This window comes from Cydia pomonella, chromosome 1 (genome assembly GCF_033807575.1).
Source record: "Cydia pomonella isolate Wapato2018A chromosome 1, ilCydPomo1, whole genome shotgun sequence".
Taxonomy (NCBI): Eukaryota; Metazoa; Arthropoda; class Insecta; order Lepidoptera; family Tortricidae; genus Cydia; species Cydia pomonella.
The window spans coordinates 22,811,286-22,837,553 of NC_084703.1; the positions used below are offsets into that span (position 1 = coordinate 22,811,286).

At 36.5% G+C, this 26,268-nt stretch overlaps 1 protein-coding gene across 2 annotated transcripts in view; it reads left to right on the plus strand.

Annotated features, from left to right (window-relative positions):
- Positions 1–26,268, plus strand: part of LOC133517933 (intermembrane lipid transfer protein VPS13B) — a 102,099-nt gene that overhangs the window by 5,444 nt on the left and 70,387 nt on the right. For both annotated transcript variants that reach the window (XM_061851419.1, XM_061851426.1), the window contains exons 6-21: positions 1,849–1,987; positions 4,682–4,881; positions 6,474–6,652; positions 9,035–9,217; positions 10,645–10,800; positions 13,073–13,233; positions 13,433–13,563; positions 14,660–14,873; positions 16,013–16,245; positions 17,012–17,143; positions 18,822–18,941; positions 21,283–21,340; positions 21,786–21,946; positions 24,870–24,937; positions 25,172–25,297; positions 25,439–25,644. In XM_061851419.1, the coding sequence (XP_061707403.1) occupies positions 1,849–1,987; positions 4,682–4,881; positions 6,474–6,652; positions 9,035–9,217; positions 10,645–10,800; positions 13,073–13,233; positions 13,433–13,563; positions 14,660–14,873; positions 16,013–16,245; positions 17,012–17,143; positions 18,822–18,941; positions 21,283–21,340; positions 21,786–21,946; positions 24,870–24,937; positions 25,172–25,297; positions 25,439–25,644 (2,467 nt within the window). The remainder of the gene's footprint in view (positions 1–1,848; positions 1,988–4,681; positions 4,882–6,473; positions 6,653–9,034; positions 9,218–10,644; positions 10,801–13,072; positions 13,234–13,432; positions 13,564–14,659; positions 14,874–16,012; positions 16,246–17,011; positions 17,144–18,821; positions 18,942–21,282; positions 21,341–21,785; positions 21,947–24,869; positions 24,938–25,171; positions 25,298–25,438; positions 25,645–26,268) is intronic.

Here is a 26,268-nt window from a genome sequence, read left to right on the forward strand (position 1 = left end):
TTTTATTAAGTACGCAAGCAACGGCATTGTATTATTCTGTTTATTTCTTTGCCACCCATAGATTTAGATTTATTTCTTTCATAATATTAATTTACATATAAATTATTTTAAGCTAATCTACAGTGTGTATTTTTGATATAACCTCAAACTTAAACTAGACGTAGGTTTTAGTGCTATAAAACAATTCTGAAAGATTTTTTTAGTTTAGTCTTCACTACCAGAGCACAATTAATTTTTGAAAATTTCTCGAGCGGCAATGTATGTCGTACATCATGATCACTTTTGACAGTTCTGACGCCGCCGCGTCATTATGAGACGTTTTGAGTTAAAACAAAGTAGTGATACATTGCTTGCTGAATTATTTTGTATGAAAAAATAAAAGTCGTCCATTTTTTATAAAACCTATGAAAATGTGTTCATTACAGCCTAAACTAACTGCCCTTTGATTATGTGTTAATATCAAAAATACACGCTGTATATGAATTGATATTATGATATATTTATATCATCATCTATATCATAGTGCCGACTAATAGAATAAACATGTAAGTGATATAGGTGTTACTACATTAAGTGACCGGTGTTTGTGACTAGCTCTTACAAGCAGCAAAATCAAAATGCAGTGATCATTGCAGGTTGCGACATTATTTGGCTGTCCATTGTCTTTTAAAGCTATTAGAACGTATGTGGTTGTAATATTTAGCCTTTTTAGTGCCCATTTTTTAGGGTTCCGTACCCAAAGGGTCAAACGGGACCCTATTACTGAGACTCCGCTGTCCATCCGTCTGTCACCAGGCTGTATATCATGAACCGTGATAGTTAACCAGTTGAAATTTCTACAGAGTATGTATTTTTGTTGCCACTATAACAACAAATACTTAATACAGAAAAAAAAAAAAATTCCAATTTCGAGGTTCTCATCCAATCACCGAAGTTAAGCAACGTCGGGCGGGGTCAGTACTTGGATGGGTGACCGTTTTTATAGATAATGGTACAGAACCCTTCCTGTGCGAGTCCGACTCGCACTTGGCCGGTTTTTTTTAAACTCCGAATTCTCAATAAATACCGGGATCCCGGTATTTATGAAGAGAGTTTTGTTATTAATACGTGAGAGTCAGAATGGCGGTTGTACCTAAATAAAATAAAATGAAAACCATACCATATTTTTGTACAAATTAGGTACAAAAATATGGTATGCTTTTCATTTATTTTTATTTAGGTACACCCGCCATTCTAACTCTCACATTAATATCAGTATTCCGAGAGGTCCGTTATTTGGATGCCCTCCTCTGTGCCTCTTCATCGCTCGAATATGCAAGAGTGATAGAGCGGTTAGATAACGAAATTTCGATTTTCTTGTTTCGCGGTAGACCCTCAGATTGTGATGGATTGTGGTAGTGGCGCCCCCTACAAAGCGTTTCGCTTAATATTCTCTTTTATCAAATTAAATACGTTAGTTAATTTAGCATTTGATACAGATTTTAAATGGTCCCTTACACCATACAGTTTAAAGGAATATTTCAGGAGTAATCGTAAATTAAAGTTCCATTTGGAGCCATATAACTTGTATGAGATGTTAAAGACGCTTTTCTTGGTTAGTTCCAATTTTCACCGCCGCATGCGCTGCGATCGCTTTACTTAGCCCCATCATGCACTTCGTACGTAGCCAATACATATCCATTAAAAACCGAACCAAGTTAGAGGCACAAAGCGTGATGAAAGGGTGCGAAGTTTAACACAATAACGGAAAAACTATTTAATGTTTTTTAATACTAGAGCCAAGGGACTGTTCCTGATTCTCTAAACGCTAATACTTATTTTTGAATTTACAATTTATTTGTATTTCAGACATTGATCAGAGTCAGCCAGTGGTGAGGCGGTTAATGCGGCTGGACGACTTGACGCTCTGTCTGGACCGGGCGGACTCCGATGGCAAAATACGGTTCTACCAAGAACCTTTGCTATACCGCTGCCAGCTGGACTTCAGGTATGCTCAAGAACCTAACATTAGGCAAAAGATCGGTTCCGTTCCGTACAACTCGAAATACAATATCCAAAAGTCATTGACTTGCTTTAATTTTTATTTAATTATATTTAAATTTATCATACGGGAATAGAATAGTACATCCTGAAAATGTCAACACATTAGCCTTTTTCAAATGCGAAGAGTACGTTGACATTTGCATCCCAACAAAAACATAAATGTGAAATGAGAGCTAAGTTCAATATTAAGAATATGTTTCGTTGTTGACTTGCTGACAAAATAATTGAGATCTATATCGGAGCCAATTTCTGTGCTGTGTAGGAAGTCCCGAAATTGTACCCTAGCCTGTATCCCAATAGGACAATAAATATATGTCTTCGTAGTTTAGAATATCTCATAATAGACATAAATCACCAGACAAAGATCAATTTTAATATCCTTGAGATTCATTATGTAAATCGGAACTCAATTGCAATAGAGTTTGACTCTACTTATCGACCGAATCGATTCCGCTCGTGTCAAATCGTTTCAGAAGGTATACATGTATAATTGAAAATATTAATCATCACCAATAAAATCGATTGTATGTTATTTGCAGATTTAATCGAGAATCGTGAAGAAAATGTCTGTATACCCTGATTCATAAATAAATTCCATCAAATCTACCACTGTGTTGCCAGTAAAATGAAACGTTCCATAAATAGTAAATATATTATTGACGAAAAGGGTTCCGTACCATTTCTGACGTATTAAAAAAACTACTTACTAGATCTGGTTCAAACCAATTTTCGTTGGAAGTTTGCATGGTAATGTATATCATATATTTTTTTTAGATTTTTCATTTTGTTATTTTAGAAGTTACAGGGGGGGGGGGGGGACACACTTTTTTTCACTTTGGAAGTGTCTCTCGCGCAAACTATTCAGTTTAGAAAAAAATGATATTAGAAACCTAAATATCATTTTTGAAGACCTATCCATAGATACCCCACACGTATGGGTCTGATGAAAAAATTTTTTTTTTTTTAAATTTTATGACGTATTAAAAAAAAACTACTTACTAGATCTCGTTCAAACCAATTTTCAGTGGAAGTTTGCATGGCAATGTATATCATATATTTTTTTTAGATTTTTCATTCTGTTATTTTAGAAGTTACGGGGGGGGGGGACACATTTTTCCACTTTGGAAGTGTCTCTCGCGCAAACTATTCAGCTTAGAAAAAAATGATATTAGAAACCTCAATATCATTTTTAAAGACCTATCCATAGATACCCCACACGTGTGGGTTTGATGAAAAAAGATTTTTTGAGTTTCAGTTCTAAGTATGGGGAACCCCCAAAATTTATTGTTTTTTTTCTATTTTTGTGTAAACATCCTAATGCGGTTCACAGAATACATCTACTTACCAAGTTTGAACAGTATAGCTCTTATAGTTTCGGAAAAAAGTGGCTGTGACAGAATCGGACAGACAGACGGACATGAAAAATCTATAAGGGTTCCGTTTTTTGCCATTTGGCTACGGAACCCTAAAAAGCATTCCCATACATTAATATTGAATTAAAACTATTTTGAGGTAGAAATGTTCGTTTTGGAATGGCAATACTTCAGGTCTAAACAACATTTGGTATTCCGTTTTAACACAATAACATTATCGTCTTAAGATGTGTATTATTAGTATTATTACTATACCTTAAAACGTAAATTCGAAAACGACAAGTGACAAGTGTAATACGCCGTTATGGTTACCATGACAGATTTATGCCGGCCATGACACTCACTTGTCAAGTCAAGTTGTCACTTCATTCGGCATCTAACGTCTGTTACTTATAGTATTTTTCAAACAGAAAGGGTAATCAAAAAATAACAGATGACATCTAAATACAATTTTGCGAGATTTGGCATTTTAAGATTATAAATTGTATGGAGATGCCACCTCACCCAGCGTACCCAGCATGTTTTAAAAATACACTAGTACCCAACTGAGTAAGGATTGTATAGTTTGTCAAAGGACGATCTCATGTCAAACATAGACAGAGAGAATCATACTATCTTTGTTTTACACCAGTACTAGCACCCAAAAAAAAAGGATGAGTATAGTTTTTTTTGTGCTTATTTACTGACAAATTGGTTTGATCAACTATACTGTATAAATTATAAGTGCTTAAAGATTAAGTGCGTAATTTTGTACGTATAGTGAATAAATATTTACTTATATACATACAAAACTAACATAACAAACATCTAAGAGTCGAAGTATAGGCGATACATTTAACGAAAACCCTTCATAGATGTAGTTGGCAGCGTTTCATTAAAGGTATAGAAAATGGAGTGACTGAAACCGGGTTTCGGTAACATATTTTGACGTAATTTCTGTATTCCATACAAAAACGGTTTTGTTATGTTAGTAATAATATTTTTTATGATTCCAAAAAGGTTTGTGACATCTGGTCCGTCATACTGACGTTGACAGATGTCATTGTGACATTGACATTTCTTGGTAGATTTGATGGAATTTAATTATAAATTAGGGTATAATTTGCATTATCAGAACACAATTCTATAATTACTTTTTGACTTGTGTCCCCTTACCCTTCGAGTTTGAAAAATACTATAGTGTAATCAACTAATCACTAATGTGCAATATAATCCGTTTGAGCAAAAGCAAAGGCAATAACAAATACGGTAATACTATTGTTCAGAATTCTAACCCGGTTGGTCTCCGCCAACACCCGGCGAGCGTCCTGCCTCACCGTCCAGCTGCGGTCATCCAAACTGGCGTGGGGAGTTACCAGCGAACAACTCACGCTACTGCTGCGGCTGCTGCGGGAGCGCCAGAACCAAGTCAACACCTCACCGCCGCCGCCCAAACTAAATGCTACTAACTCAGCCGCACCACTGGGTATGTACGAGTAATAGCGTCCGACGGTCGTTCGATTATCGGCCAACAAAGTTTCACCATATCTATTGACGTAGGGTGAAATATAATTTTCTTTTTTCATGTATGCATTGTACTTCAAACTTTAGCATTTATTCAGCAAATAGGCCACAAAGGCACTTTTACACGTCAAATGGAACATAGACACAAAAAAAACACATCAACAATCATTAAATACAACTGTACAATAGTTATTTGTTTTACAAGGGGGCAAAGTTGTTGTTTAACCGCTCGTGCTAATTTTGATACCCGAGCAAGCGAAAGATTCCAAAATTGAACCACGAGCGTAGCGAGTTATTCGAAAGGTGGAATCTTGAGCGTTGCGAGGGTTTCAAGGCACGAGGGTTAAACAAACTTTGCCTCTGAGTGAAACACAACATTTTTCACCACACCAATGCGAGGAAAATAATAACTATGAAATACAAAAAAAAAACCAAATCAACTCCAAATGAACGTAATTAAATATTTATCATCCAAAGTCATCATTTAAAAGTCAATTCTACCAGCTAACATAAGGAAACGACTCAAAATTTGCATCTGATTACTTTGCCCCACATGTGGATAAAATGCAACATTCTCATTAGTTTTTGAACAATCAAGAGGGCCTTTACCAGTTGGTGTGGTGAAAATTATTTTTTCTACTCCCGTACTTTTATTTGTCATTTAAAGGGTCGTGCCCACATTTTCAAAACCCTACCTTATAATTGTCAAGACAAGTCTTTAGTCTATTCCCCAAAAACGCATTTGTGCATACACGCAGTATCTTTTTGGCACTTTTCGATACTTCGTGTAATGACCACTTAAAAAATATTGTATGAAATACATTGTTGCCAACCTTATTTTAAATGTCATCTCTGACAATTAAGTGAACCATAGACAAGTTTTTTAAAATTTCATTGATTCATTTTGCCGCCCGTACACTCCATTCTTTGCTACTTCTTGAATGTGGTTATTGTGGTAGTCGAATAAAAATGTCACTTTTGTGTTAAAAAACAGTGTGTCTATCAAGTTAAAATGGATGAAGACGAACACTTAGTGTTTACTCCTGAAGAAATATCAGTGATGGCCCAAGAACTAAAAATTTACTGCCTTCAAAATCGCGATAGATGACATGGAAAATATTTGTTAAATTTATAATTTTATTTCAAAGTAAGTGTTTGGTCGTAGAAAAAGTATTGTATGCAACGTTGTTTAACTGAGTCAAAAAATACTCGTTGCGAATTTATTTACAATTTTCGGCTTCGCCTCAAATTGTTACTCACGCCACTCGCCTTTTTTGACCTCTCTTAAACAACAGTTGCGCAAAATACTATTACAGTACATATGGTGCTACTTTACCGCACTAGTGCGAAAATTAGCATATTACGTTACTGTGTCGAACATTTAAAGGGCCATATGTACTGTAAAACGTTGTACGATACATGTGCGAATACGTAATTCGCAACTCGTGTCGATTTAAAACACGCCCTTCGGTCGTGTTTTAATTTATCGCCACTCGTTTCGAATTTCCTATTTTTCGCACTTGTATCGTAATGTACTATATTGTATTCGTGCAGGTAGTTCAACATCGAACGCGGCGGAGCCGGTCCGGACCGAGAGCTGGTCGGAATGGGCGTGGTCGTGGCTGCCCACGTGGATGGACAAGGAGGGCGGCGTGGAAGAGGCCACGATGCCTCCGATGCCTATCCCGGTCCAGTTCAGCGCCTACTTAGACCACGTGTCTTTAGTTTTTAAGGTAATCTGATGTTTTTTGATAATATTATTTGAAGCTCAACAAAATTAGGGAGATATTGGTATTTTTTCAATTTTCTCCGAAACTACTGGACCAATTTGGTTGAAATTTGATACAATATGTAAATCTGTGACCCAAAGACGGACATGTAACTTAAATAAATGAATCTCAAACATAGGGGGTAAACGAGAAAAAAAAAAGTTTAGCAAAGTATATCGTGTTATATGTCAAATGGAAGGGAATATTATGAGAATTTCAAAAATATATTTTTTTTATAATTTTAAAATAATAAGCTTCGAAGTTATTCAAGAAAATAGACAAAAAATGACCGCCCCCCCTCCCCTTTTTTTCCTAAACTACTGGGTCTACAGTTTTGAAAAAAAATACACGAAATAGTTCTTTATCTAAACATCACAGGAAAACCTATTAGAAATTTGTCAGTTAAAAGTAAGTCGGACTTAGGAAAAAAAACTGAAGTTACGAGTTACACTAATTGCCGCGACGAAGGTGTTACCGACTCTGGTGAAATTTTTTGAGCAGGTTTGATAGTTACATAGAACTTCTCTGTTGTTTAGTTTGGAAATTGTTAAATATAGCGATGATCGGCTCATAGGACTTAAATGCCTTTAACGTCTATGGCACTTAAGACCATTGTGAGTTCGCGGTGATGACTTAACGAAGTAAGTTTCTTGTTTTTTTTATATTTTAGTCGACTATAGCAAAGCAAAAGCAGTATGTGTTTATCTGTTTCCTCAAAAACTTCTAAGATAATCAAGCTGATCTGATGATGGAGACAGGAGGTGGTCATTAGACCTCTGTGATAAAATAACGCAACCTCTCTCGATGAGTATTTATAGTCGCCTGTAGAAAGAAAAGTACAGTCAACGATAAAAAAAATTTTTTTTGATGAAAAAGTCTTTTTCAAGTTTCAAGTAGGCATAACAATACAAAACTTTTATGAACGTCGAATAAAGCTACGCTGGCTCTAATCCTTTCTCTCTTTCTCTCTAAAATAGGTAATAATTATAATTTGACAAATGAGGTGTCATTCGAAACGTATTTATTGTAGCTAAATAAATAACGTCATTGAACAATTTTTGCCCTTATGATATCCTAAGTCCGTCATGTCATGAATAAGAATATAATAAAGTCGGGCCAAGATAACTCCGCATGGCAAATTTGGAGAAAATAAATGATGTTTAGGTATAACCCTTTCACTCTCTGTGCTATTAAAGGCGGTGCAAAATTATTTCAGATGGACTCTAATAATTAAAGAATGATACCGTGTAGCACATTTCAAAGAACATACCATGGTATTATTAGCTCTTGTTTTGGGCCTACAGCTACAGAAAGACATACAGCACTAGCCTTTTTTTATTTATTTGATAGAAGATATAAATACAAGCGTGACAGAGTGGTAAGAAACAAGAAAATGAAATAATTTTGACCCAATTATTTAGCAAAAGGAGGGCTAGGTTAGAACTTGGACCCCCCCCCCCCAGAACGAAATACCTCGCAAAAATGTGAATTAGGTTACGTTTAAACTGTGGCCTCCGCAGAATCAAAAACCTTGAAAAAATAGGTTAGGTTTGTGTATGTGGGATGATACTCTATGCTTAATTATACGGCCTGCGTAATACTTGTTATATAAAATATGTGACACTTTACGTTATCATTAAATTAAATATGACAAAAGATGTTATACAATATATGCATTTATACTTGATAACGTTGTATAAAGTACTACGTTATACAAAAATATAATATAACAAAACTCATTATAAAACATGTTTATTTACTACTTAAAATTATACTACAATAAGCATTATATGAATGACAGTTTAGATGAAATCACAATGTGACAAAAGAAACGTATAATAAAAATTACATCATAACATATAATAATATCAAGCATTACACTCTCTTTCGACACATAATTAAAATTCTTAGAACGCCATTTGACTTTGATCCTTATTCTTTAACTGATATGTGTTAAATTTGTTAAATACTCGTATTAAAAAGTGGCGCCATGATGAAAGGCCAAAAGTATGGCGGCATCGTTTTGAGCGACTGTAACTACAAAGGTTTCTTTGACAATCCACCTCTATTTCAAATTATCTTTGCTAATAGCCCTCGTGTGGCCTATTTTGACAGAATGGTAACTACGAAACCTTACACTGAGCATGGCCCGACATGCTCTTGGCCGACTTTTGATGTGGTTTGATTGAGTGATGGTTGATGCTTACATTATGATTATTTTACCTTATATCCTCGTATGTTTGGAGAAAAGCACATAATTCTATGCCACGGCAGGAACTGTAATGCCCTTTCCCGGCTTCTGCCATAATGTACTATTATGGGAATTAGGGTTCCTATTATGTTCAGGTGATGGAGGCAGAGGGCAGCGCGCGCAAACGTGCCCGCGGCGTGATGGAGCTTAGCGCGTGTCACGCGGCGGCGCGCGCGGCGCTGTGCGCGCCTACCACGCTGCGCGTGCGCGTGGGCATGCGCCAGTTGCGCCTGCTGTCGCGCGGCAAGTGCATCTGCGGACATCAGGACCTCAACGCGGTTAGTTCATTTTCATCACACTTGCTCGAAACAGATCTTTCATGCAGGTGTACTGAAGGACAAATGCCTATATTGTTCCCGCGGGAGTTATATTATATTATAGGACATTGATACACAAATTTACCAAGTCCCACAGTAAGCTCAATAAGGCTTGTGTTGAGGGTACTTAGACAACGATATATATAATATATAAATATTTTTAAATACTTAAATACATAGAAAACACCCATGACTCAGGAACAAATATCCATTACACTAATAAATGCCCTTACCAGGATTTGAACCCGGAACCATCAGCTTCATAGGCAGGGTCACTATCCACTAGGTTAAACCGGTCGTCAAATTGTCGTTATGGATTGTGAAAAGCTATAACTCCCTAGTTCTTGTTATAAATTATTTCACAAATTCATACAAACCAAGTAGCGTAAATTACTTTTACTTTAAAAATACTGCCGTTAGTAATTTAATATATTTGTTTATGTTTAAAAATATTTGATTTGATTAATGTAATAGTCATTTAAAATATTTTTACATAATTTTCAGTCGTGGCTGAATGCCCTATAGGTCTGTGCCTTTGATGCCTAACCTGTCAACAAATGGCAATATGGCGGACGAATGTTTCATGTGTCACCGTATTTAAGAATAATTCCGCTTGAAATTTAGTTTTTTCTTCGCAAGTGTGATGAAAAACATTGTGTGTAACTCTGGGGTAAGAATATTGCAAACTCGGGTCTCTAAATCGCTCCAGCCTGCGGCTGTCAGGAATTATCGAGTCACCCTCGCTTCCAAAATTTCACTTACTCCCCTCGTTGCACAGTGTACTATTGTTTTTGTTTAAAAATATTCAATTTGATTAATTTAATAGCCGTTTAATAGTAGTTTATGTGACTGCTACATAATAAAAGGCATTCAAATACACGAGTGTGGGTTTCAGAAACGGACGAAGTGAGTGTTGTAAACTAAACCGTTTATCGTAAGAGGGTTTATGATATGTGTATAGATAAAGTATATAACATAATTTTCAATTGTGGAATGCCAAATAGGTCTGTGCCTTCGATGTCTAAGCTGTCAACAAATGACAATATGGCGGACGAATGTTTGATATGTTTGAATGTTGTTAATTTTCTTCGTGTGTGATGAAAAATATTGTGTGTAACTCCGGGGTTCAGATTATTGCAAATTTGGGTCTTTAATTCCCACCCTCACTAGCGCTAAGGACTACTCCAGATGGGACCGTTTTACGACTGATTAAATTGTTAAGCTTAGCGTCACACGATATCGTTCGACGCTGAGCTTATCGACCTTACAACAAAATAGGGGAGCGTTTTTATAGCAGGGTCAGAAGATTTTGTTTCATAATTCATTTGTTACTTGGTAATTAAGAGGTCATCATTACAATGAATTTAATTGATATTTCCTTTTCCTAGATTAATGACGAACCCACAATATATTTGGAGAAGAGAAGTTCAGAAGACGACAAAGAGCCTTGGAGTTGGCCTGAAAACTTAGAAACTTTGGAGTGTAAGGTTGAGACTGCGGAAGCGGCGGAGGAGGTTTACATTGAAACATCCGACCTAACAGCAGTGAGTGACTTATCCGGGGTTGTAAATTAGAGAACGAAATAAAAATGTTATTATTGCTTTGGAAATGCTTCCAAAATATTCTTCTCCTACACAGTTCATTTTAAAGCGAATATTCAACAATATTGGCTTTAAACGGCACTTACGTTAAGGTTTGACTGTATTTTTCAATTTTTATGTGATTAAGACAGAGCCAAAAAGATGGGTTAAAATTTGGGCATATGTATGTAATGTATTCTTATAAGGTTCCACTATAGTAAAACCAAAGAAATAATATTTATTAAATAAAGATTTTGTCAAATTCTCACAATTTTTTGTGGCGCTACAACGTTGCGAACGCTAAGCAGCGCTGTCATCGTGCACGGTCTCAATAATCGAATCTCAGAACGAACGGTTTACACTCGAGGTTGGTGGTTTGAAAGCGACATAACAACTGGCGAAAATATTAAATAATAATGATTATTTGGAATCAGATTCTGATGATCAGAGATATTTATTATAATGCTTCGAATGTCTGAAAACAATTATAAAATATAAAATTTCGAGTGGTTCGTAACTATGTAAATTACACTTCCTCTGCTACACATCATATAATATCCAGCCGCTTTCACTTAGACGGTCCTGTACAGATTTAGTATTTTTATTCAAAATTATTAATAATTAATAATAATGTTGTAGATGCCCCCGACTTATTACATAAAATTGGTTGTCTTGTTCCCCGTAGAAATGAACGTAGTTGTCGCAGCGAGGCATTATTTAGCATTCCTATCAGCAGAACGAAATACGCACAGCATTCATATATTGGGCGCGCATGTAAGCAGTACAATGGAAAATAAATAGACGCAGATTTGTTGTGCAATTCATTAGCCCTTTTTAAAAGAACTGTATATTCTTTATTAAAAGACGGTTAAAAGTTGCAGCAACCCGATAGTAGGTACCTGTAATGTGAGTCTTCTCAGTTCTCTATCTTTTATAAATTTTCAACACACTTGCTTAAAACGATGTTTTTATTCCATCGATTTTTGGCTCATAATCCTAGATATTAAACACGCGTACTTTTTCAGTATATTATAACACTCATGCTTTTTCATTACATTATCCGACTGAGTTACGAAGGTAACTGATTGCTATTGAGTAATATTTTTTTTTAACCAACTATTAGGTTTTAAATGTTAGTTCAAAGAGGTTAGTTTATCACACCAATCAAAAGTTATAGATTTAAATTATCTCGTTAATTACATTAATGAATAAACATAACATTTTATTGATTTGATCTCCATCCGTGGAATAGAAATAAGAAAATATTAGCTTTTTAAAAAAAAAAATTGGCTGTTAGTGTCGTTCGAGCCTTTGCCTTGCGGACGCATTGGAATCGTGCGTAAAACAATTAACGCGCCAGCCATTTTCCGTATTTGTCATAAAATTGGAATAATTTTGCATATTTTTAGTTTATATATTGACGCAAATGTCATTTTCAAGCATTGAAAATGAAGAATACATAAAATTGATGCTCCTAGTAATACCTACTAACTAATAGAGGCAAGAGCCGAGAACGATAGCCTTTTACCATCAAAATCGGGTGAAATATAATTGGCAGCATATGAAACTTTTATTCAATGGAAAATCAGCAAAAACGCTCAGTCTTTCTTGGAAAACGTGTTGGTAGCTTACTTTAATGAACTGACGAAAAAGTGCCTACAACCCCAGCACGCTTTGATGCAATCATTCGATGTTAAAACTGTAAGCTACCATTTTGAAAATTGTACTTTTACTGTTTTGACAAAAAATAACTAATTTATAAGTTTTGTTTTTTCCTCGCAAGTGTGTTGAAAAACGTCGTATGAAACGCGTGTGCATTGGTCATTACCCACATCGGCTTTCTTATTGCGCGCTCGCTTACAGCTCCCGCGCACAATATCACCTCGTGTGTAATGACCATTGACCAACTTAGCACACTTGTATCATAATGTACTATTATACTTTTGTTTTGTACACTATACGTTTACACTATTATTTTTCTTCAATTATACATGGATATTTTTAAATTACGAAACTATAGGTCTACAACAAAATCAATTTGTAGCTATTAGATAAGTTGCTCATATGTTGCTCTACACACTGAACCGACTATCCATGACGATCGCATATTATTGCCATATGTAAGCTGTTTGTATCGGCACTATCTGAGGGCCAAATACAAAGTTGTTAATAGCCTTTACAGAGCAAATAAAAAAAAATAGGTTTTTTTTTTTAATTACATGTAATATTCGACTAGTCGCCTGCTGAGCCGAAATTGAGCAGTATAGAAGAGGACGACGCGACCGACGAGCTGTGGCGGATGCTGTCGCCCGTGGTCCTGCTACGGTACTCGCACACGCGCTCGCCGCCCGACGACACCAACCCGTACGAGAGCCCGCCCGTAGACTTCCAATACAGGTAGGTTACAGAAGAAGGTACGGGATATCTGTCAGTGATACGTGGCAGATAAGTGTAAGTCATGTGGATTGTTTTTTGAAGTAAAAAATGTACTAAGAGTCTACATAATATATTCCGTCGTTGCCTATAATTACTAGAATACAAAATATCGGTAGTTTATATAGCTTTCAAATTTCTCTTAAATATATTTTGTTTTCAGCGACTGGCAAGAGGAGAACAAATTGAAAATAACTCTGAAGCCACTGGACATTTATCTTGGAATGGGTCTTCTTCATCGGATATCAGCCATTCAACAAATTTTTCATGACCTTCCTTCAGTCCCAGTTCCAGGTAAAAAAATAATCGACTTCGGCAGAAATGTACTTACTAAAATGTTCTGTAATTCTGATAAGTATCAATAAAATCTTCCCAGCTATTTTTTTCTTTAACGCGTCATTTATTTATCATATATATATTTAGCATATTCACTGCCAGTGACCCGCTAGCTCTATTAGTAGGAGTGTTTTTGCTATAAACGGGAAAATGCGACACATCCATGGTGGATGCGATCGAAGAGTAAAGTATGCGCGACTATAACTATTACAGTAGAATATAATTCCGTTGTGTTGCCACTTCTATGTTGTGATTGTGTATGTCTTATGTATCATAGGTTTTTGACGACCGGTTTGGCCTAGTGGGTAGTGACCCTGCCTACGAAGCTGATGGTCCCGGGTTCAAATCCTGGTAAGGGCATTTATTCGTGTGATGAGCATGGATATTTGTTTCTGAGTCATGGGTATTTTCTATGTATTTAAGTATTTATAAATATTTATATATTATATATATCGTTGTTTAAGTACCCTCAACACAAGCCTTATTGAGCTTACTGTGGGACTTTGTCAATTTGTGTAATAATGTTCTATAATATTTAATTATTATTATTGGTACTGTGAACGTTGGAAACCTTCACAGTCTTTTTGAAGATAACAGGCAGCAGTTATAGATTTAAATTCAGAACTATCGCCCTGCCAGATGAATAGGGACCGTGCGCGTTAGAGGGTCTGCCATCTTGTGGCCTGAATCGGAACCATAAACATGTACATTTAAACGTCAAGTGTTTTCTTGTGCATAGGAGGTTCTGCCATCTTCTGGGCAACATCGGAACGATAAACATCACATTTACGCCTCGTGCTAAAAATCTGACGGCTCCTGTGCTCTACAGTGCTTCTACTCGTACAGTTCATGCACGCTCCCTATAAAGATCTGCAGACGGGCATTCGGCAGGGGGCAACCATCAAGGGTAGTCGATATTTGTAATCTAACTGACTGTTATGAAAAAATATATAATATCAGAAATCTACGTCTGTGTTTATTTTCGCCGCCACAGATAGACCGCATTCCCTCGTTACAGTACTACAACTTATAGAACCTCCTTTTGCTCTCACAGATGTACCCATGAGAACACTTACAGTAGAAGAATGTGAGGCGTTGGACGCCAATATACCACAACGTCGGACCTTCTTAGTGATGCGGGGGTTGCGCCTACGAGTCCTTCCCTGGGATCATTCTCTGTCGGAAAAACCGACCTCGCCATCGCTTGTACTAGATGTTGAGTCGCCAGAAGTGAAACTGATCGTTTCGGGACCACTTTATCCACATAGGTAAAATATACTAGACAATACAGTCATGTTATTAAATGATAGCTTGTTTAAACAATTGTTAGTATTGTAATATCATTGCGATTATAGTTGCAAAAAAAGTCCGTCCTAATGACCTGTCGCTGTAAGGACCAAAGGAGTCTTAAAAGAAGCTGCAGAATATTTGAAGAACAAACTCAAGTTTTTGACCCATTGAAAGCACAGAATGGGATGATATATAATTACCGTTCTCTTTACTTTTCCGCGTAGCTGATCCCATCCAAAACACAGTAAATTAAATAGATAGTAAATTGTTAACCAAGGGTGAGATGGTTACTTTTACCCGAGTTAAACATTCTACTATTCATCTCGACGAGGAAAATTAAACAAGAAATGTAGGTTCTGCCTGGAATTTAGTTTTTTTTTACGATCAAAATGTAAATGGCGCCATTACATAAAACAATTCTAAAGTCACAGACAATCCGATCTTAAATTAGGATGTGTCTGAAAAACCCTTAATGTATACGCGCCTTAAAAAAAGTCAATGAAACTCAATGAATTAATGTAATGATAATATTTTAAATATTCGTCGTCATTTATATTGATTTATTAACAAATATTTCTTGATTTCATACATTTAAATATTAAATACAAGTAATTTATATATAAACACATTTTTAATATTTTACCTTATAAATGAAATTATGACTTGAAAGAACCTATTGACTACTGATTATGTATTTGTTCTGCTTTATATTGTTTTTACTTTATAATAAGTGACATTTATCCAAAAAATGCTGTACCTACTAGAATTTGTTCAATATGTACCTACCTCAAATTGACCTGTAAAACATTGACTTTTATCAATAATTTTCTTGTATAGTATATTTTTTTAATAATGAAATGCAATTGACATTTAATTTCGGTAATACTTGGTCTGAAAATGCGGAAGCTAATAGGAGAGCTTTTGACTGAATAATATGGCATATATGGCTGTAAGCCGTTGCTCGAAGTACAAATAAAAAAAAATACTTTCCACCTGGCTATCAGCCTATGAAAAGTAAATTTTCCGAATAGGAGAGATGAAAATATAATTACCGACAGTTCTCTTTAATTTTCCGCGTAGCGCACAAGATTATGCCTAACTCAAAATTATGTTTTAGAGTGTGTTCCGCGGCCTGCCAAATGCCCAAAGAAGAGGGTCCGCTCTGGCAAGGCGCGCGCCTCCACGTAAGCGCCACGCTCGCCGCCGTCGAGGCGCGCCTGTGCCGGCTCTCCGACGGCCAGGCGCGGCCCGTGGCGCGCGTCGACCTGCGCTTCGTGCTGCACCTGCTGCTGCATCCCGAGATGTTCACTAAGAAGGAGACCGTCCACACTAGCTACAATATCAAAATATGTATGTTTTAAACCGACTTACTTCAAAATAGGAGGAGATAAATTTAACCGTATTTTTTTTTCTATGTTTGTTATCTCAGAACTCCGTCATTTCTGAACCGATATTAAAAATTATAATTTTTTGTTTGAACGTATACAGGATGGATTTTATTTTTGGGTCAGTGAGGGCAGCTGCCAGATCCAGTGCTGCTACGCGGAAACGGTCTTAATAGACCTTCCCTCGATTTCAAATTAATGAAAATTGGCGTTTACAGATTTTGGAAAAAAACATACAGGGCTTTTTTTGCTGCCAATCGATCCAATTCCTATCGAGGATCAAAACCTTGATCGAGGAAAACTTTTCCTATACAATTTGTATGAAAATGAAAATTTATCCTTTTTTGAAGTCTGTTTTACTTTTTTTAATAATGCTCGTACCCCTTTAAGGCCAGGGCACGACTATGTGTGCGTAGACATGCATGTGCGCGTGCGTTAAAATGTTGGTGCCGTGCACGTCTCTCAAAATAATTTGTATATTACAACGCGCACATGCCTGTCTACGCACATGCATCCGGTGTGCGCACACGCCATTATTCACGTCGGTTTCAAAACAAGGGTGAATTAATCTAATACGAGACAGGGTATATAAGGTCTTAATGCAAGAGAGAGAGAGAGAGAGAGTAATACTAGATTATCGGCTTTGTAGAGCGTTGTCTTTTTCTCTCTCGTTGTCTCCCATATTCTCTATACATCTCTAACATATTATGTAATCTAGTCTAACATTGAAGGTGAAATGAACACGTGCGGATCCGCGGCGCGGCTGCAAGCGGCCTGGCACGTGCTGCAGTCGCTCATCGAACAGCGGCCTTCTCAGGTGCTGCGACACACTTGGCTAGTCAGAGACGCACTAAGCGACGAAGGTATCGAGTGTTTGTTTTTTTTTAAATATAAATAGGTTCTAGATTTACAATATTGTGTCAAACTGAGGCCTGTTTGTTGGCGAATGGTTGGCAAATAATTGTTTTATACATTTGATACATGGCTCATCTACTTGTGCAGGGCCTTCAATCCGTGTTACTCATTGATGTACTCGTATAGTATGAATTTTCTAAAATGATTATTACGCCTTTTGAGTTTGACCCTAATCTGTTAAACAAGTCCTTTGTTTATTTCGTGCAGCAGTTACCTCCGCTACAGCTACTGACTGAACGGGAAAAAACTCGCTTAAAAAAAAGTTTTACCGTCCAATTTATATGGTTCAAAGTCATGTAACAGCTCATTCTGTTATCTGACAGGCCCCACACAGGCGACCGATCGTCCTACATCACCCAAACTCGTTATCTCAGAATGAGCTGTTACAAAAATTAGAACCTTAACACTATCCCGATAGATGCTTTTTAACGCGATGGTTGCTTTGGCACGCGTCTAAGGCGCCTCTCCATGAAAGAAACAGAAGCTTTTGTTTAACAGATTAGGGTCTGAGGCATAACAATCATTTGAGAATATTCATACTCGTACTACACATGACATGTCACAGACTTTGTTATGACCAGGACACAGGCACTTTGCACGACATGATTACCCTATGTTTAAGTATAGTGACAACACGATGAATGCTACCAAAATAGTAACTGAAAGCTGAGACTTCTTAAAAATAGGTTTAAGTCAGTTTCACAAATTCTTGCATAAATTTTTATGGTCTAACAAGGAAGGGTACCCAACTGTCCGACTCCGATTTGATTCATTTTGATATATGTTATAGAGTAGTCTAAAATAACGGACACGTTTTTTTTTAGCTGCCCAAACTCAACCTATTGGGAGAAATTGTCCTCCAAACAACTCCTATAGAAAGTGATGCTCAAGCAACTTGCTAGTTAATAGCTTGTTTGAGAGCAGGAAAAAATAATGTACACGTGTTTTGTTATATCTGCTTAAACTCAAGTTTTCCTAAAATTAAAAAAAATCGCATTTGGTAATTGTCGAGGAGCAGAGTAAGATATCCTGCAGTGCCGTTCTCTCAACGATTATTGAGTTCAAATTAAACGTGTATTAATTGAGAAAAATGAAACAGCAAAAAAACGTTAACAATTCCAGCAGGTGATGGACTGATGCAGGAAAATATGAAAAAAGGGCCCGTAAATGCCACTGAATGCTAGGAAGAAGCAGCCTATCACTCATACAGATAAAATATAATAAAAATAACTGTCAATTATCTAAATTAAAAGTCGCTTTTTATTGTAGTTATTCTAGAAACCTTTAGTTTGATCTCAATTACATCAGTTTTTTTTTTCATTTGAAGTTTACAGCTTTATTTCGGTACACCCCTTAGCCACTATCTATATATAAGTTCAGAATCAACTACATAGTAAGAACTTTTATATAACATAAGATTTTTGGATTTACAACTTTTACGCTATTGTCGGTTGTTAAGCCCACAGTGGATGTTAGATATTAGCCTTTGCCCGCGACTTCGTCTGCGTAGAATGATGACTTTTGTGATTAAAACTATACCATGTACTCCGGGACATGAACTAGACGTTCTCATTTATAATGTTAAGCTGGGATTAATAAGGTTAAAAGAATATGTGTTTGGGACAGAGTCGGTGGCGATCGACGCGACGATGGAAGACGTGTCGGTGCGCGGATTCATCACGAGGACAGTAAACACGCACATCACCATGGTGCAGTCCGCGCGCGTCATGGCATTGTACTCGCCCAGTAAGTTGTTCTTTATCTATCGTCATGCCCATCGAGTTTCTTGTCTTCCGTGCCCTATAGGGAGCGTGCATGAACTGTAGGAGGCAGCACAGGAGCCGTCAGATTTTTGGCGCTAGGCGTAAATGTGATGTTTATTGTTCCGATGTAGCCCACAAGATGGCAGAACCTACTATGCACAAGAAAACACGTGATGTGTAAATGTACATGTTTATAGTTCCGATTTAGGCCTCAAGATGGCAGACCCTCCAACGCGCACGGTCCCTATTATATTACACGTTTCTCGGACATAAAATGAAATGTAAATATTATAAGCACTACGAGCCCTAACGCAAATGAGTTCGTATGGCAGGAATAAAAAAATAACCTAACTGCAACCTCAAAAATCAGGAGGATTTAATTGATAGTAACAATAAAGATTATACATAATATTTTATTTACGAAATGTAAGAAACTGGTATCATCTTTCCACAGTAATAAAAAAAAACATCATCATCATCAATATTTTAGAGTTATGCTCTTGTCGGTGGAGGAGACGCCACTCTTCTCTTAGCTGGACCAGCCTTTTAACTTCCTCGTACGACACGATATAAACTGTATGTTGTATTAGGCTGAAGTATGTGAGCCTGGACCTTCCCCTGCGTCTTTTCCCCTCAATCTTGCCCTCCAGGTTGTTTAAAAAGAATCTATCGTGGCGTATCAGTTGGCCAACCATATTGCCCCTTCTGTTATCTGTTATGTCTAACAGGTATCTCTTCTCTCCTGCCATGCTCAGTACCTCTTCGTTCGTCTTCCTTTCGGTCCAGCTAATCTGTACCATCTTCCGCCAACACCACATTTCAAAGGTCTCCAATCACCCTCTTTCGCATTGTCCACGTCGTAGTGTCCACGTCTCTCACGCATACATAGCTGTTGCGAATGCAACTTATTATTATATAAAATGATTCCCAATGCAGTAGCTAAACGCAGCCCTCGGGCTCGGCTAGTATTCGGAGAGTTTTCAAAAGCACCAATAGAAGCGCTCCACATATTCTGTATCGCGGCCAATTAGAAACACCTAAATTTAAACCACCTTTTGTACTGATCAAATATTCCAAAATCACTCTCTCGTCATCTTCCATACTATCAACAACCAACCACTTTTACATTGAACCGTTTTGCCAATTAAACCCTTGTAACCAGTACATTGGAAAAGTCGTCGAGACCCTGACCTGCACAGCGCGGCGGCTTCAAGAGCCATGCTCCAGATATACACCTTAACTAAACGTCTTTTACATTCTTCGAGATGTGTGCTTTGAGCAGGTGTTTTTTGTTAACAAACACAATTTCGCCGAATATAATAGTAGGCGCCGAATATAGTTTAGCAGACTCTTCCCGGGTCATCGGGGTTCTCCTTAAAAAAAAATGACATAAAATTTGATCTGTTTATTTGTTTTTTTTTAAACTACTCAGTACATGTTTTAAGGTACTTGTACTTAGCTTAATCTATATTTATTTTAGATTCTTAGCCGAGTAGGTTTAAATTTAAATTTATTAAGTAAGTATGTGCTTAATGTTTATTTACTACGTATATTATATAGCTTATGACTATATACCGCACTCGTGGAGGCATTTTGCGGGCACGTCAGTTAGTAACGTTTGCAAATAAATTATCACATTTTCGAGTTGACAGAGTAAGGTATTTTTATATTAAATTGAATAACACTATTATACTTTATACACCCCAAGATTAAACTGATTTTAATGACTTTGTGTGTAACGTATTCTATTAATCATCAAAGTCAACCGGGGTATAAGTACGAGTCTTTGAAATAAGTATCGTACTTTAAAGTGTGACTAGACGACCTTATATGCATTGGGGCTCGTACACGATTGGACTGTGTATTTTAAACATTGACTATATTTCATTTAAATGAGATAATTATTCGTAACTATTGGCTATTGGTGAGTGTAACCGTTGATCTTTAAATATTTTAAAATTTGTGTCACGAAGGATTACTTAATTTGCGTTTGGTAGATAATCTGGTGAACTAAAACTATCTGTTAAGCAAAAACTGACTGTAATACCTGTATAAGTTTTATATAGCGTACGACACGTCAAAGTATCCTTCATATTTGCCAACTTGTAGAGTCCGTCTAAGCTAGGACTGCACCGTTTTGAATATAACAAAGTGAGGTGGTGTCATTATATACGTCATATTTTATGGATATTTGACATTAATGGAGACATTACAACACTTTGTCATTGCAAATAGCGTGCGCAGCTTGGTTCGATTCTACCAATAAAGTTTTTGGGTATGAAAAATGGCGATCTAAATTTGAACAATGTTTTTTTTTAACGTAGATGAAGGAAATGTTAAACAGGCATGGATATTCTCCGCTCCTGACTCGCAGACTACTACGTAAGTAAATAATTGATATATTTATATTTTAGACTGACCCTAAATTTGTTTCATATTTGTACTGAAGTAGTATTTATTAAAATGTGAGTTATGTAACTACACCGCCGTGGAATAGAGGCACCATTTTGCCACAGGGGCCGTGACAGTATGGTACCATCATACGGTTGGGCGGCGTTTAATGTAGACTTTATTTGTGTTTGTGAACAAAATTTGAAACTGGAGAAATCAATTGTGGCGCTGTTCTTAAAAACGCTTGACTGTTGCACACCCTATTAGAAGTTGGCAGATCCTTTAGAAGGCGAACAATAGATATATGTGTCTATCTATAAATGTAAAATTAATTGACGGTGGTAGATCTTTTTGGTACCTTGTTATTCCTTAAGTTACAAATCAATGCAGATTGTACAATATGAGTAATACATATTATGAGTTTGTTTGTAATTAGAGCATTCGTCCGCGTGGCACTGCAGTGGTGCGTCGAGCAGGCGAACGACACGGTAGACTACCTGGGCGTGTGGACGGAGCCGGTGGCCTTCTGCGTCGACCCGCTCTTCATAGCCTGGCTCGCCTACAAACCACTTAACAAAGCACCCTCAACAACATTAGGTAAGAAAACTTTACTGATTTGGTTTTTTATGTTACCCAATTGGGTTATATTTAGAGATCGGTAATTAATATTTTTACAGTACATATGGTGCTACTTTTCCGCACTAGTACGTAAATTAGCACATTATGTAACAATGTCGAAAGTTTAAAGGGTCATATGTACTGTAAAACGTACAATACATGTGCGAATAGGTAATTCGCACTTGACTTGGTGTACCACAGGGGTCAATATTGGGACCTTTCCTGTTCCTTATCTACATAAATGACTTGCCATTCCTTGTAAAGACCCACCATGATATAGTATTGTTTGCAGACGACACTTCACTTATTTTCAAAGTCAAACGACAGCAACAAGCTTACAATGATGTAAACGATGCTATTTCTAAAGTAGTAAATTGGTTCAATGTTAATAATTTATTGTTAAATGAGAATAAGACTAAATGTATTAAGTTTGTCACTAGTAATGTAAGGCATGTACAAACAAGTGTCATTGTGAAGGATGAGGAATTGGAACTAGTTGATAGTACAGTTTTTCTTGGTATAACTTTAGATTCTAAACTCCAGTGGGGTCCCCATATTGCTACTCTTTCGAATAGACTGAGTTCTGCAGCTTTTGCAGTAAGCAAAATCCGTCAGTTAACTGATGTCAAAACAGCTCGATTAGTATATTTTAGTTACTTCCATAGCATTATGTCATATGGTATTTTACTGTGGGGTGGTGCTTCAGAGATAAATACCATTTTTGTTCTGCAGAAGAGGGCTATTCGAGCAATATATAAAATGAACCATAGAGACTCACTGAGAGATAAATTTAAGGAAATTGACATCATGACAGTGCACTGTCAATACATTTATGAGAATATTCTGTATGTGCATAAAAATATTGCCGATTTTAAGAAAAATTGTGACATTCATAATATTAATACTAGAAATAAACATAAGCTCGCCGTGCCCTTCACTCGGCTCCATAAAATTAAAAAATCATTCATGGGTAATTGTGTGAGATTTTATAATAAACTTCCAAACCATATTACTGAGTTACCAATTAATAAATTTAAGAATCATGTAAAGCGTAAACTTATTTCTAAAGCTTATTATACCACACAAGACTACATGAATGATAAAACAACGTGGGATTAATTGTGATTCGAAATGATTAATTATTTATTATATTTGAATAATGATGATGAAATGGATATTCCAATGCATGTATTTCCTTTGTTGTTTTTATTATATTTGTTTGACATTTAGAATTTATTCTAGAAACAATCTAGACAAGTATTTTTTATACATTTTTTTTTGTATGACTGTATTTTGTGAAAGTTTTAGTATTAAATTTGATCTATGAATTATATTCATTAGTATTATATATGGAATAATATTTACAACATCAATAAATTGCTCTGATAATTAGATTAAGATAATTATATGTAATACTGTCTTACTATTCATAAGTGCTTGTTGCTAGGCCTACATGAATAAAGTATATTTGAATTGAATTGAATTGAGTCGTAAATAACTTTTTTATTCATGAAAGAGTAGGTGAGTAAAAAATATAAATTGAAAATATTACTGAAAGTGTTAAGAAATATTTTACAGTACATATGGGGCTACTTTATAGCACTAGTGCGAGAAGTAGCATATTACGTTACTGTGTCGAACATTTAAAGGGCCATATGTACTGTAAAACGTTGTACGATACATGTGCGAATAGGTAATTCGCAACTCGTGTCGATTTAAAACACTCCCTTCGGTCGTGTGTTAATTTATCGCCACTCGTTTCGAATTTCCTATTTTTCGCACTTGTATCGTAATGTACTATTTTAAGAAAAAAAAAACGACTTCAATGAGGGAGACCGGTGAAAGAACGATTATTGTTGATTTTGGATTTCATACAATGAAATTAAAAAGACAGCGTCCTACGCCTAATTATGTAGAAAAGGAGGCAACATGTTTTTTTGTCACTGCACCCACATGAGCATGACACATTTCAGATTTGCCCTATGATTGACTGGTAAGATACCCGCAATAGGGATATTCGACTGTATTTAAGATAAATTATTTTACACCATGCATGAAATCAAGCACCTGATAATTATTAAAAAAAACTAAATAGGATAGAAATATAAAAATGTGCCTTGAAAACCTAACTGCTTGACAAACATGCAAAGAGAACAAATTGCCAAACTTGAACTATGCATCGTTGAAGAGTTCCGTTCTGTTCATCATCAGCAGTTCCACTTCATCAAATGTCACCTTTTAAATGTAAATGCTTGATTTGTTAAAGAAAATACAAAATACAATCACTATACATATCCATTCCTTTCATATTTGAAGAGTTCCCTCGATTCCTCATGGTCCCCATCGTCAGAACTCGAACTGGACAAAAATTTATCTTGAACATCTAATTTACTTAACAAACACAGCGAAGAGGACAAATCGCCAAACGTGTACGTCGTTGAAGAGTACCATTCTGATAATCATCAGCAGTTCCACTTCATCAAGTATCACTTTTTTAAACGTAAATGCTTGATTTGTTGAAGAAAATATAAAAATTACTATATGTATGTTCCTGTTCCTTCGATTCCTCATGGATCCTATCATCAGAATTGAGTTTTGATAAAAAAAAGGGACCAATTTGTATATATATTCAAACAAAAAATAATTTCCAAAATCGGTTCAGAAATGACGGAGTTAAACATAAAAAAAAAACATACAACCGAATTGATAACCTCCTCCTTTTGAAATCTTGAAGAATTTTAAAAAAAATACAAGTACCAAGCGCACCATTCTCCTTTCCAACACAAAATGTGTATCTAGCGCGTTCTTGACATATGTGTGTTTTTATATGGTAAATTGACAACTTTTTAAATAGTAAAATGTGGTAATCATTAACACTAACTCATGTCATGATACCTTACAGAAACAGCGCCGTTGTCAAGAGCCTCATCATCGTCACAATCTTATTTACGACGCCGCGTCACGCCGCCTGTAAGTTCAGAAATTCATTGATATTTTTTATTTTATATCAAAACATGCACAATGACTTTTTATAACATTTAATTTCTAATTAACACAATAATTTAGGCACCTTATAGGTAGTTAACTAACTACGTTTAAAAATGTAACATTTACAATATACTATATTTTTGTTATACCTAATTTCCCGATATTTGTTAATATGGCATATTAAATAACTATAAATTTCAAACTTCTGTTGAACAGTCGTCGAGCGGGCGCGGTGCCAGTCGCACTGGCTCGGGGTCTGAGTTGGTGCACGCGGCCCGGCTGCGCAGCCTCGGCTCCAGCAGCGAGCATGGCGAGACGCGCCGGCCCGCGCCGCCGCCTCCGGTATCGTGTTGTAGTCAGTAGCGCGTCTCAATCGCACGGCTTGGGGTCTGAGCTGGTGCACCGTTGATGACTAATATATAGTTTTGTTAAACTTATTGTTTTTCTACTTTATTTGAATCATACCGCGTTTTCTTTATGCAGGCTAAAACCCCGGAGACGCTCCTGCACCCCGACCGCCTACTGAAGCTACACGCGTGCCTGCAGCAGTTGCTGGTCAGCGTGGAGGTGGGCACGGCGATGGTGTACTTCACCACGGGCACGGCGTCGGCCGAGGGCTGCGCCGCCATGAGAGACGCCGTCGAGCGCCTCGCCGCCGGCGTGCCCAAGCAGCAGGTGCTCGTGTTCAGGTAACATATGTGATCAAAACAAAAATAGGAAAAACAATAGTACATTATATAAATAAAAGGCGGCGTGTGCTGCGTAGTATGTATATTTCTAGACTGATCGGCCTAGCTTAAACTCACCCTCGAGTACATTTATATTACCTACCCCATATTCAATACCTATTACATTACTGCAGAGGCCGTGAATTAAGGGGTTGCCGACCGAGTACGTATAGACGGATAGTAATGAAGCCGGTAATCTCTTTTCACGCTGATAAATAAATAAAAACTTCGAAACGATAGATTTATTTCTAGAGAAACTACGAGTAAAAGTAAACTAGACAGAAAATATAACTAACACGTATATTTTTATCACGCGTATATTTCACACTTGTATTTTTTATTACGCGTATATTTTTTCGCTTTGTATCCGTCTGACTGTCGTTTTATCCGCATAATTAAGTGTACATCGTTTTTTATGTTGATATTATACTCACATACCTCGTTGCCCTAAGCATGGAATATAATTCCCACAGTGATGATGATTTTATTTTACTGTCAGTTTTTTAAAAAATGCCACAAAAACTGTTTCTGAGAAAGTGGGATTTTTTCTTAGTTTATAAAATTGATCTCACACAGATGAAAAAA